Raw genomic sequence first — 13748 nt, forward strand, 5'->3', positions numbered from 1 at the left:
TACAATCTGAATGATGAGAACGAAAGGCTAGCTGTGTGGACGGCTGAGATACTCGTCATTTCTGAAGACGAGCAGCAGAGACAGTTCAGAGTATTTTCCCAAAAGTCTTGGGGATCATCGAGATGTTTTCTGGCAAAACTGAGAGCAGCCTTTGTTCCTTTTGCTCAGCAGGGGTTTCTGTCTTACAGTGTAATTTAGCAGGTGGGGAACCCTAAAATCAGCTGTAGTGGCTCTTGTAGATTTACACAACTGAAATCAATAATATGTAAGCAGACACCCAGCTGTCCACTAAACCTGATTCTGCTCTCCCCACAGTTTCTCTACTACTATCGATAACTCACCGGTCTTCGTTTCTTCCTCTGTGAAAAGTTTGGGTGTCATCCTCGACAGTACTCTATCTTTCAATTCACACATTAATAACGTCACTCGGTCTGCATATTTTCAATTACGCAACATTAATCGTCTCCGTCCTTTTCTCTCCCCACATGCTGCCATTCTTGTCCACAGTCTTGTTACTTCCCGGATTGATTATTGTAACTCACTTCTTTTTGGTCTTACTCAAAAATCCGTCCACAAGCTCCAACGCGTCCAGAACTCTGCTGCCCGTATCATCTCCAGGACCCTTCTGTCCACCACATCACTCCTGTCCTGCAGCAGCTTCATTGGCTCCTGGTCGCATCAATTTCAAAATACTCTTGTACACATTTAAGGCTATTCATCATCTCTCTCCTCCATATCTCTCTGACCTGGTTAAGATCACCGCCCCATCTCGTTGTCTCAGATGATCTTCTTCCCTTTCACTCTCCGTCCCTTTCCCCCGTCTTGCCACCATGGGGAGCCAGGCTTTCAGCTGCTCCACTACTCTGGAATTCCCGACCTCCTGATTTAAGAAACATCTCTTCCTTCTCCTTCTTTAAGTCCAAACTCAAAACCCACTTGTATAAAATACCTTATCCCACATAACCTCTCCACTCTGCTATTTTATTTGTTTATGTCTTATGCTTTTATGATTCTGTAAACTGCTTTTGTGTTGCTTTTATTCTACTCTGTACAGCGACCTTGAGTGTTTTTAAAGGCGCTTTCAAATAAAATGTATTATTATTATTATTATTATTATTATTATATTTCATGAGCTGTCCTGGCTGATTTCCACCCTCTACACCAGGGGTGGGCAATTAATTTTTACAAGGGGCCACATGAGAAACCCGAGTTGCGTCAGAGGGCCACATCAACGACATCTTGGACCCAAGTCTGCTTAACTTTCTTAAATTGTAAAATTCACTAAATTATATATTACGAATAGCTGGTACTGGTAATCAGAAGAATAAAAATAAAATAATGTAAATATTTGTATTGGGCTATGCTATGTGAAATTGTGGCGCATATTCCAAATAAAACAAAAACAACCACCGAATCAGTGTCATTTTATTTTAACATGTTTAACTCAATAAACAACAAGTTTATAGAAATGCAACAATATAATGACTTGTGTCATGTTTTCCTCCTTTTCAGTGAGAATAATCCAGCCTGTTTTGGTTTTGAACAAGGGCATTGAAATCTGGCTGAATGTCTGAGGTGGCTGTGCGAAGAACAGCTGAGAGGTGGTTATCAGTGACAGAGGACCTGTGTTTGGATTTGTTGAACTTCATCACCGAGAATGTCTGTTCACATACATAGGTCGATCCAAAGAGGACTAGAATCCTCTGAGCATGATTCTTCAGGTGTGGAAAGTTCTCTTCTTTGAGGGAGGAATAAAGATCCAGCAGTGAGACTGACCTGAAGTGCTCTGCCAGAAGTGTGTCAGACTGCAGGTCAATGAGTTCCATCTGAACATCACTTGAAGCATTATCAAAACTGCAGGTGAAGGGAGAAGAAACCATGTCCATTTCATTTTCAAGAGCTTTGAAATCTTGAAATCGCCTTGAAAACCCTGCATGCAGTACTTCTAACATGGCTGAGTACTTGTGGAGGTGATTGGCATTTGGAATAGCCTCCTTTAGTGTTGGCAAGTGGGTCAGGAAGTTGTCCTTCACTTGGCTTGAGATAAGCTGCGACTTCCTCATGAAAGCCTTTACTGCACTGTACATCTCATGCACAAAAAGTCCCCTGCACTGGGCCTGGACCAAAAGAAAAAAAAAAGAAAATGCTCAGGGAGCGGGGTCACGCAGGCTCCCACCCCGCGGTGCAGCTGGACCTTGCACAGAGGCTCAGTGAGGGGGGTGGAGGGAGAGAGGTGTGTGCGTGTGAGGGGGTCACGCGGACCCCGGCAGCGCGGACCCAGGTCTTGTCGCGAAACGGGAAAAAGGGCTGCGGCGGCGGCTCGGGGTGGGGGAGGTGGGGGTCAGGCGGACCACCGGCTAAAGTGGGTTTTGTCGCAGCATCGGACAAAGACACCTAAACGTCTGTAGCCCTCCATCGATCGCGACAGCGGCCGCGCGGTTGCGGCAGATTGAAAATCCACGCATAGTGTCGGAAGACGTCTCTCGCTGTGTATCTCGCTGTTTCTGGGGTGGCGTTTGAAGCGCGGTGGGTTTTCTCGGCTTTGCAAACGGAACACGCGCACGTCCCGTCGAACGGAGCCACGGCTTGAACCGGTGCGTTTCTTTTGTGTTTGTCCCAGTAGCGACTGGCGGGTGACCCCTGAAGCACACGGGGACGCTCGTTCGATTTCCGCAACGATCGCTCCTCCCCCGGTTAGCGCTTTCCGATCGCTCCAATACAGTCCGATTCGGAGACCGGGATCCCCTCGTCGCTGTTGTTCCCATCATTGCTGCCGTCGCGACCGAACGGGTCCATTCCCAGTGACGTGAGCTTTGGAGAAAGAGCTCGTAAATGTCCCGAGTCGTCGACGCAGATGCGCTCGGCCTACGAGTAGTCGGTGTGTCAATAGGTAGCTTTTCTCGACCATCTTCAGTGGTGGAGAGGGAGAGAGAGAAAGAGAGAGAAAGAAAGAGGGGTCAAGCGGACACTGGTGGGCCCCGGTGCTCGTTGCCGTCGTCGGAGGGGTCTCGTCGCGAAACCGGAGGGCGGGCCGCGGCGCAGTTGGGGCAGTACGTGAGCGCGCACCTCGAGCACACATGCACGCGGCAGGCGATGCAAACAATCTTGGTGTTGACGCCCTTGCTCCTGGGACAGACGCGGCACCTCTGCCTCTTGACCGGGGTTTCCCGCTGCGACGAGCCGGGAGCGGAGAAGGCTTCTCCTTCTCCTTCTTGCCTTCCTCCTCGCCTTCCCCGTCGTCGCCTGGCCTCGAGCATCGGGAGAACGAGCGCTTTGCCCAGACGCTCGAGGAACAGCCTTCGTTTGTTGAGTTTGCCCGACATCCAGTCCGGGTGGATCCCCCTCCAGAGGACGAACGCGTTGTAGGCCACCACGTCCCCCATGTTGTGGAAAAGGGCCACGGGCCACCTAGAAGTCTTTCTCCGGCAGCTGTAGGTCCCCACAACCTTGTCTAAGTTGTCCACGCCTCCCTTGGTGCGATTGTAATGCAGCACCATTTAGGGTTTCGCGGGGCCGCCGTCGGGGTTGCTGCTCGGCTCCAGCAGCGACCCTGAGGGCCCGACGTAGCGGGGAGAGGTGGTGTGGAGCAGCACGTTCTTGTTCTTCTTCGCCACGTAGGACAGGACGACCGCGTTTGGCGACCAGCCGTCCGGGCCGCCGCGGAGCACCGCGTCGTCGTCTTCACCGTAATTATCATCGCGACCATCATCACCGCCATCCTCAGTGCCCCCCATAGCATCCTCGTCATGAAGCTCGGCCTCAGAGTGCTCGTTGTCATCTTGCGACTAACATTTTCCGAGCGTGCAGTCATTTAGTCATCTTCCGAGTCGTCACCCTGGTAATTTTGCGATGAGATTTCAAAGCCGGATGCTTGCGCCTCGGCCCAAACAAAGGCAATTTTCTCGTCATGTTCAACCTCGTCAGTTAGATGGACACTGACTCCTTCTTTTTCTTCTTCTTCTGTCTTTCTGGAGAAGGTTTCGTGTTCGGACCTGTCTATTACGTGACCACCGGCGACCGTGTTGTCTTCTGCATCTTTGCTGGCTAGGCCTTGATAATGCAACGTAGCGGGTCGTAATAGAGTAGCAGCAGCAGCAGCAGCAGCAGTGCACGATGCGCCTAAGTTTCTTCCGCTGAAGGAGCCGCGGTTTTCCCAAGAGGTTTGCGACGCTGACACAGATGTTGATGCCGTTGATGCTGCTACGCCTCGATCCCTCCTCGCCACCCACGGCCTGGTGCGGGACATGTCCTTGTCGGTGGTATACGCTCTTTCTGTCTTTCTGGCTGGCAATTTGTCCGCAACCCTGACACGCTTAGTAACTCATATATCGATGTTGCGGTGGGGTATTTCGGTGGGGTATTTCGCTACCCCGCTTTACTCGCATCGGGGTATTTCGTTATCCCTGTCTCATCACCTCGGGGGTATTTGCCGACCCCTTAGTAGCCACAATGGGGGGTATTTTGCCACCCCAACGCACATTCGTAAGTTACGATGGCAGACATCTGGGGTCTGGAGGGACCCCGAACCACCGGGGCAAACAACTCTCAACTTCACATCATCGTCATCATCATCATCATCATCATCATCACCCACTTTTTGTCCTCCTTCTCCTTGGTCCTTCTGCCCCGTGCTTGCGAACACTCAGCTTTACAGAGGGCGGTATTCACGTAAACAGGCCTAAGTGGGGACCTCGGACTCTCCCTGCCTCCTAGTCCTCCTACCCCCTTCTGCTCTGTTCTCCTGCTCCTCGAATGCGAGCACCTTGCCAGATGGGCCCCGGGTTACGCGTAAATCGGCCTAAGTGAGGACCTCGGACTCTCTCTGCCTCCCTGTCCTCTTTTGTCCTTCTGCTCCGTTCTCCTGCGCCTCGCTGTCAGACGCTTAGCTTTGCAGAGGGCAGTGTTCGCGTAAACCTGCTTCCGTGAGGACCTCGGACTATCTCTGCCTCCTAGTCCTCCTACCTCCTTCTGCTCCGTTCTCCTATTCCTCGCAGGCGAGCGCTCAGGCGGATGGGCCCCGAGTTATGCGTAAACCGGCCTAAGTGGGGACCTCGGGCGCTCTGTGTTCCGTGGGTACTATGTGACCCCTTAGTAATCACGATGGGGTATTTTGCAACCCCAATGCACATTCGTAAGTTACGATGGCAAACACTGGGGTCTGGAGGGACCCCGAACCGCCGGAGCAAACAACTCTCAACTTCACATCATCATCATCCTCATCATCATCTCCTTCTCGGCAGTGTTCGCGTAAACAACCCTAAACGAGGACCTTGGACTCTCCCTGCCTTCTAGTCCACCTTCCTCTTTCTGCTCCGATCTCCTGCTCCTCGCAGGAGAGCGCTTAGCCGGATGGGCCCCAGGTCACGCGTAAACCGGCCTCAGTGAGCACCTCGGACTCTCCCTGCCTCAGCGTCCTCCTTCTCCTCGGTTCTCCTGCTCCTCGGTGTTGGACGCTTAGCTTTGCAAAGGGCAGTGTTCGCGTAAACTGGCCTCCATGAGGACCTCAAACTCTTCCTGCTTCCTAGTCCTCCTACCTCCTTCTGTTCCATTCTCCTGCTCCTCGCAGGCAAGCGCTTAGCTGCTGGGCCCCGGGTTACGCGTAAACCGGCCTTCGCGAGGACTGGGGGTGCTTTCTACTCCGTGGGTACACTGTGACCCCTTAGTAATCGCGATGGGGTATTTCGCAACCCCAATACACATTCGTAAGTTACGATGGCAAACACTGGGGTCTGGAGGGACCCCGAACCGCCGGAGCAAACAACTCTCAACTTCACATCATCATCATCATCATCAATGTCTCCTTCTCGGCAGTGTTTGCGTAAACCGGCCTAAGTGAGGACTTCGGACTCTTCCTGCCTCCCCGTCCTGCGACCTCCTTCTGCTCCGTTCTCCTGCTCCTCACAGGTGAGCGCTTTGCCGGATGGGCCTTGGGTTACGCGTAAATGTGCCTAAGTGAGGACCTCAGGCTCTCCGTTGCTCCTCGTACTCCTTACTCCCTCTACATCGTTCTCAAGCGCCTCACTAGTGAAAGAGCAGCTGCTTGGCCTGCCTATTATGTGAACACCGCCCTCCAGTTGGACCTGGGGCTCTCCATGCCCCTAGTCCTTCTCGCTCCCTCTCCTTCGTTCTCATGTGCCTCGCTAGTGAAAGAGCAGCTCTGTGGCCTGCCCATTATGCGAACACCGCCCTCCGTTTGGACTTCAGACACTCCTTGCCTCTTCCTCATCCTTGCTCCCTCTACTTCGTTCTCAAGCGCCTCGGTAGCGTACGCCTAGGTCTGCGGAGGGCGGGTTATGCGAACACAGCCCTAAGTTTGGACCTCGGACCCTCGCTCTCACGGGCCCCGCTGGCGAGCCTTTAGCTTTGGGGAGGGCGGGTTTTGCGAACACCACTGTCTGTGAGGAACCCAGTACCTCCCACATACACACACACACACACACACACAGGAGGCAGTGAGGAGTAGAAGGAGGTTGTTGCTACGCCTGCGTCGCGAAACCAGGGCTCATTGTGTGTGCGCCTGGAGCAGCTACGGGGGAAACACATGGGACAACCAACTAGTTTGGGGCCATGGTTTATTCAACGTGTATTTTCAGTGTGGTTTAACTTGCTAATCTGATCTGAAATACTTTCCTTGAATGTACCTTAATTTCACCTCTTTTTTCTTTCTTCTTTTCTTAGCTTACTGAAAATGTTGGCGACCAAAGGCCGGATCCAGGGATGTGTGCTGCTTGTGCTACTGGCATTATGTGGGCAAACTGCTCGCTGTCAACATCGATACAAAGGTAAAGTGCAATCCCAGGGTTGTGTGCTGCTTGTGGTACTCGCTTTATGTGGACAAACTGCTTGCTGTCAACATCAATACAAAGATAACAAAAGAATAGCCTAGTGTAACGTAGTGTTTTATGGTTTGTTTTTTTTCTAGAATGATTCAAATGTTACCATCATTTCCCCAACCCAGCAGGCTCTGCGACCCGTGAAGAATTGAGACTCCTTCTGGTCGGTAAAACAGGATCGGGAAAGAGTGTGTCCGGAAACACCATCCTGGGGGATGCGAACGCTTTCAAAGAAGACGTTTCGCCCGAGTCTGTCACCGACGGCTGTCTCAGAAAAGAGGCAGAGGGCGAAGACGGAAGAAATATCGCTGTGATCGACATTCCGGGGCTGTCTTCTGGATGAAATAGATGAAATGGTGGATTTCAGTGGAGGAAACCACTACACCGACGAGATGTATAAGGCGGCCCAGAAGAAACTCGAAGGAGAAAGGCTGAAGAGGAGAAAGGAGGAAGAATAAAGAAAAAGGGAAGAAGAGGAGAGGATCGAATTGAAGGAGCGGTGTAAATTCTTCGGCCTCCTTTCCTTGGGATTATTTGGCGCAGGACCGTACTTTACATCTTATGTTCTCATGGGGCTCGGTGGAGCCCTTGGATATTTTCAGTTAAATTGTACACTGTCAACGTTCTCTTAGCTAAACCCACCCCGTTTCTTCTTGTTAAACTATGAAGGCTGAGTTTCATTTCACTTGTTTTCTAGGCTTTCTAGTTCCAATGCAGTCTATATACTTACTTACTTACTTACTTACTTACTCACTAAATGTTTGCCTATGCTGTAGCTGTTCTATGAAGTCGCTATAAAACAACAAAAAAAATAGAAAAAGATGGACTCTGCACCCCTGCGTCGCGACGAGGAGGACCGTTCCTCAGACGGCTCAACTGACAGTTCCTCAGAAGAGGGGGAGATACTGTCCGACGCGGAGTGTGATGCGGCGGCGGCGGGCGAGCGGCAAGACGCCAAGCTTGACGGTTGGGCGTCTTCTTTACTCGTCGATACCGTGAAAACTGCGGTGTATCACCTACTCGACCTAGTGATCAACGAGTACCACAATGAAGCGTGCAACGGGTGCAAGACCAATCACCCCAGCCAGAGACAACACGAGTGTCTGCGAGTCTTGGAGGATGACTTTTACGCTGAACATTATTACAGCATCAGAAAAAGACTCCTCACGCCTCGTTTCATTCCTTCCATTCAACGTCTCCTGATCGCCCGCAACATGGAAGCGGACGACGTCAAGGTCGGCACCGTGGTGGAGACGCTGTTGCATGAGCTGAAATCGGCGAGGAAACTCTTCGACGCCATCACCGAGGCCTACGACAAACTGTTGGGAGAGGATGTGGTGAAAATCGGCCAGCTGCGGCTGGTCACAGAGTGTTACAAAGGAGATTGCTGAGATCCGTTTGTCACGAAAGGCTGATTCTCTCAATGCACGCATCCTACGGTGATATTTTTATCATGTATTCACAGCCACCGGAGGCGCTGTACAGCACTGAGCGCCTGAAACACGGACAGTTTGTTGATATTGTAATCAAAAATAAAGCCCCGGGGGGGGGGGGGGGGGGCTTTTAAAAACGCCCCTCCCCCCCCATTGCGCATGTCCCTAGATGGTATGGCCTGGATAGGTCATCATTTCCCTCTGTGGCTGCCACTCCCGTTTCAATTTTTCTCCTACTTTTGGGCAAGCTCTATGACGTTCGTCCACAGGAGGCGCTGTACAGCACCGAGCGCCTGAAACACGGACAGTTTGTTGATATTTTTCATGTAAACCTGTTCTTGACATATCTACTGAGATTCGTTTGTTTTGAAAGGCTGATTCAACCCCGTTGTTGACTTTTATTTTAACTTCCAGATTGCCTCAGTTGTATTGTGAGTGTAATTTCAAATAAAATAAAATAAAACTAAGAAGCGTCTGTGTGTTGTATTCTTCTTCTTCTTTTTATTATTATTATTATTATTATTATTATTATTATTATTATTATTATTATTATTAATAATATTATCATTATTGTGATTATGCTTCATTTTCATGTACTGGGGTATCAATGACCCCCACGCTGCCGCAGCAGCTTCTGTGCGTGGCCCCCAAGTGCTACGTTTTCTTTGCCGATCCCCTGACAAAACCCATTAGAATCGCTCTGGGGCACTCGACGACCCCAAATGATTGTTCTGGGTTTTTTTTCATTTTCATTCACCTGTCTCTACTGAGGGTGGGGTACTCTGGGACCCCCGGGGTCTGGGGCTGCCCCGAAGGGGAGCACAAGGGTTAACAGCGGCCTCCCATGGACGAACGTGATAGAGCCTGCCTGAAACTAGGAGAAAAATTGAAACGGGAGTGGCATTCAGGGAGGGAAACGTGGGTGTACGGGGCGCGGGAGCCAACCCTGATGCGCGGCCTGTGAAATGCGACCCAGGGGTACTCTGGGACCCCCGGTGTCCGGAGTTGCCCCGAAGGGGAGCACAAGGGTTAAGAATATAATCCACCCACTGTTGTCATCTTCAATGCAATGTACCAACACAGAGCAGAGCAGCTATCTGAACACTACTCCAACAGAGGTCGATCATCTTGTTAATAATTTCACCTCCTCACTACGTACGACTCTGGATACTGTAGCTCCAGTGAAAACTAAGGTCTCTAATCAGAAGTACCTGACCCCGTGGTATAATTCTCAAACATGTAGCCCAAAGCAGATGACTGGTAATCTGGAGAGGAAATGGCGTGTCACAAATTTAGAGGATCATCATTTAGCCTGGAGAAATAGTTTGTTGCTTTATAAGAAAGCCCTCCACAAAGCCAGAACATCTTACTATTCATCACTGATTGAAGAAAATAAAAACAACCACAGGTTTCTCTTCAGCACTGTAGCCAGGCTGACAAAAAGTCAGAGCTCTGTTGAGCCAACCATCCCTTTAACGTTAACTAGTAATGACTTCATGAACTTCTTCACAAATAACCTTTTTATCATTAGAGAAAAAATTACCAATAATCATCCCACAGATGTAATATTATCTACAGCTACTCTTAGTACCATTGATGTTAAGTTAGACTCTTTTTCTCCAACTGATCTTTCTGAGTTAACTTCAATAATTACTTCCTCCAAACCATCAACATGTCTTTTAGACCCCATTCCTACAAAACTGCTCAAAGAAGTCCTGCCATTAATTAATTCTTAAATCTTAAATATGATCAACCTATCTCTAATAATCAGCTATGTACCACAGGCCTTCAAGCTGGCTGCAGTTAAACCTTTACTCAAAAAGCATCTCTAGACCCAGCAGTCTTAGCTAATTATAAGCCAATCTCCAACCTTCCTTTCATATCAAACATCCTTGAAAGAGTAGTTGTCAAACACCTAACAGATCATCTGCAGAGGTATATTTGAAGAGTTTCAGTCAGGTTTCAGAGCTCATCACAGCACAGAAACAGCTTTAGTGAAGGTTACAAATGATCTTCTTATGGCCTCTGACAGTGGACTCATCTCTGTGCTTGTCCTGATAGACCTTAGTGCAGCGTTCAATACTGTTGACCATAATATCCTATTAGAGCGATTAGAACATGCTGTAGGTATTACAGGTACTGTGCTGCAGTGGTTTGTATCATATCTATCTAATAGACTCCAATTTGTGCATGTAAATGGAGAGTCCTCTTCACACACTGAGGTTAATTATGAAGTTCCACAGGGTTCAGTGCTAGGACCAATTCTGTTTACATTATACATGCTTCCCTTAGGCAGCATCATTAGAAGACATAGCATACATTTACACTGCTATGCAGATGACACCCAGCTCTATCTGTCCCTGAAGCCAGATAACACACACCAATGAGTTACACACACGAGCGACCAGTTTGACTGTAGACTGTAGACTGGGACTGTCTCAAGAATAAGCCTTGCCAGCCCGTGTGATCGGGTGGCACCGCCCACCAGGGGTTTGAAAGAAAGAAGAAAAAACCCGGACCGGGCCACCTGGCCACCCTTTGTGCGGGTGTCCTCTCCCCAGGCTACAAAAGCATTACCATCCCGTGTGATCAGGTGGCACCGCCCACCAGGCGTTTGAAAGAAAGATGAAAAAACCCGGTCCGGGCCGCCTGGCCACCCTTTGTGCGGGTGTCCGCTCCCCAGGCTCCGAAAGCCTTGCCAGCCCGTGTGATTGGGTGGCACCGCCCACCAGGCCTGTGAAAGAAAGAAGAAAAGACGAAAAAAACCAGACCGGGCAGCCTGGCCACCCTTTGTGCGAGTGTCCGCTCCCCAGGCTCCGAAAGCCTTGCCAGCCCTTGTGATTGGGTGGCCACCTGGCCACCCTTTGTGCGGGTGTCCGCTCCCCAGGCTCCGAAAGCCTTGCCAGCCCTTGTGATCGGGTGGCACCGCCCACCAGGCGTTTGAAAGAAAGATGAAAAAACCCGGTCCGGGCCGCCTGGCCACCCTTTGTGCGGGTGTCCGCTCCCCAGGCTCCGAAAGCCTTGCCAGCCCGTGTGATCGGGTGGCACCGCCCACCAGGCGTGTGAAAGAAAGAAGAAAAGACGAAAAAACCCGGACCGGGCAGCCTGGCCACCCTTTGTGCGGGGGTCCGCTCCCCAGGCTCCAAAAGCCTTGCCAGCCCTTGTGATCGGGTGGCACCGCCCACCAGGCGTGTGAAAGAAAGAAGAAAAGACGAAAAAACCCGGACTGGGCAGCCTGGCCACCCTTTGTGCGAGTGTCCGCTCCCCAGGCTCCGAAAGCCTTGCCAGCCCTTGTGATCGGGTGGCACCGCCCACCAGGGGTTTGAAAGAAAGAAGAAAAAACCCGGACCGGGCCGCCTGGCCACCCTTTGTGCGGGTGTCCTCTCCCCAGGTTACAAAAGCATTACCAGCCCTTGTGATCGGGTGGCACCGCCCACCAGGCGTGTGAAAGAAAGGAGAAAAAACCTGGACCGGGCCGTCTGGCCACCCTTTGTGCGGGTGTCCGGTCCCCAGACTCCAAAAGCCTTGCCAGCCCTTGTGATCGGGTGGCACCGCCCACCAGGCGTGTGAAATAAAGAAGAAAAGACGAAAAAACCCGGACCGAGCCAACTGGCGACCCTTTGTGCGGGTGTCCGATCCCCAGGCTCCGAAAACCTTGCCAGCCCTTGTGATCGGGTGGCCACCTTGCCACGCTTTGCGCGTGTGTCCGCTCCCCATGCTCCGAAAGCCTTGCCAGCCCTTGTGATCGGGTGGCCACCTTGCCACGCTTTGCGCGTGTGTCTGCTCCCCATGCTCCGAAAGCCTTGCCAGCCCTTGTGATCGGGTGGCACCGCCCACCAGGCATGTGAAAGAAAAGAAGAAAAAACCCGAACCGGGCCGCCTGTCCACCCTTTGTGCGGGGGTCCGCTCCCCAGGCTCCGAAAGCCTTGCCAGGCCTTGTGATCGGGTGGCACCGCCGACCAGGCGTGTGAAAGAAAGAAGAAAAGACGAAAAAACCCGGACCGGGCAGCCTGGCCACCCTTTGTGCGGGGGTCCGCTCCCCAGGCTCCAAAAGCCTTGCCAGGCCTTGTGATCGGGTGGCACCGCCGACCAGGCGTGTGAAAGAAAGAAGAAAAGACGAAAAAACCCGGACCGGGCAGCCTGGCCACCCTTTGTGCGGGTGTCCTCTCCCCAGGTTACAAAAGCATTACCAGCCCTTGTGATCGGGTGGCACCGCCCACCAGGCGTGTGAAAGAAAGGAGAAAAAACCTGGACCGGGCCGTCTGGCCACCCTTTGTGCGGGTGTCCGGTCCCCAGACTCCAAAAGCCTTGCCAGCCCTTGTGATCGGGTGGCACCGCCCACCAGGCGTGTGAAATAAAGAAGAAAAGACGAAAAAACCCGGACCGAGCCAACTGGCGACCCTTTGTGCGGGTGTCCGATCCCCAGGCTCCGAAAACCTTGCCAGCCCTTGTGATCGGGTGGCCACCTTGCCACGCTTTGCGCGTGTGTCCGCTCCCCATGCTCCGAAAGCCTTGCCAGCCCTTGTGATCGGGTGGCCACCTTGCCACGCTTTGCGCGTGTGTCTGCTCCCCATGCTCCGAAAGCCTTGCCAGCCCTTGTGATCGGGTGGCACCGCCCACCAGGCATGTGAAAGAAAAGAAGAAAAAACCCGAACCGGGCCGCCTGTCCACCCTTTGTGCGGGGGTCCGCTCCCCAGGCTCCGAAAGCCTTGCCAGGCCTTGTGATCGGGTGGCACCGCCGACCAGGCGTGTGAAAGAAAGAAGAAAAGACGAAAAAACCCGGACCGGGCAGCCTGGCCACCCTTTGTGCGGGGGTCCGCTCCCCAGGCTCCAAAAGCCTTGCCAGCCCTTGTGATCGGGTGGCACCGCCCACCAGGCATGTGAAAGAAAAGAAGAAAAAACCCGAACCGGGCCGCCTGTCCACCCTTTGTGCGGGGGTCCGCTCCCCAGGCTCCGAAAGCCTTGCCAGGCCTTGTGATCGGGTGGCACCGCCGACCAGGCGTGTGAAAAAAAGAAGAAAAAACACGGACCGGGCCGCCTGGCCACTCTTTGTGCGGGTGTCCGCTCCCCAGGCTCCGAAAGCCTTGCCAGCCCTTGTGATCGGGTGGCACCGCCAACCAGGCTTTTTTAAGAAAGAAGAAAAGAAGAAAAAACCCGGACCGGGCCGCCTGGCCACCCTTTGTGCGGGTGTCCGCTCCCCAGGCTCCGAAAGCCTCTCCAGTCATTGTGATCAGGTGGCACCGCCCACCAGGCGTGTGAAAGAAAAAATAAAAAAACCAGACCGGGCCACCTTTCCACCCTTTGTGTGGGTGTACGCTCCCCAGGCTCCGAAAGCCTTGCCAGGCCTTGTGATCGGGTGGCACCGCCCACCAGGCGTGTGAAAGAAAGAAGAAAAGAAGAAAAAACCCAGATCGGGCCGCCTGGCCACCCTTTGTGCGGGTGTCCGCTCCCCAGGCTCCAGGCCTTGCCAGTCATTGTGATC

The 13748-nt window shown here is 52.2% G+C and overlaps 1 protein-coding gene across 2 annotated transcripts; it reads left to right on the forward strand.

Moving 5' to 3' along the window:
* Window positions 1-6620: 6620 nt before the first annotated feature.
* LOC148100067 (uncharacterized) lies at window positions 6621-8414 on the forward strand. 2 transcript variants are annotated; one of them, XM_087849822.1, is made up of 2 exons: window positions 6621-6782; window positions 6923-8414. In XM_087849822.1, exon 2 carries the CDS (start codon window positions 7655-7657, stop codon window positions 8222-8224), a length of 570 nt encoding a protein of 189 aa, XP_087705948.1. In that variant the 5' UTR covers window positions 6621-6782; window positions 6923-7654; the 3' UTR covers window positions 8225-8414. The 2 variants fall into 2 exon arrangements, with proteins under 2 accessions (XP_087705948.1, XP_087705949.1); XM_087849823.1 differs by having other exon boundaries at window positions 6962-8414.
* Window positions 8415-13748: the final 5334 nt, after the last annotated feature.

Source organism: Neolamprologus brichardi, chromosome 13, assembly GCF_056152115.1.
Source record: "Neolamprologus brichardi isolate AB-2024 chromosome 13, ASM5615211v1, whole genome shotgun sequence".
In the NCBI taxonomy this organism is placed as follows: domain Eukaryota; kingdom Metazoa; phylum Chordata; class Actinopteri; order Cichliformes; family Cichlidae; genus Neolamprologus; species Neolamprologus brichardi.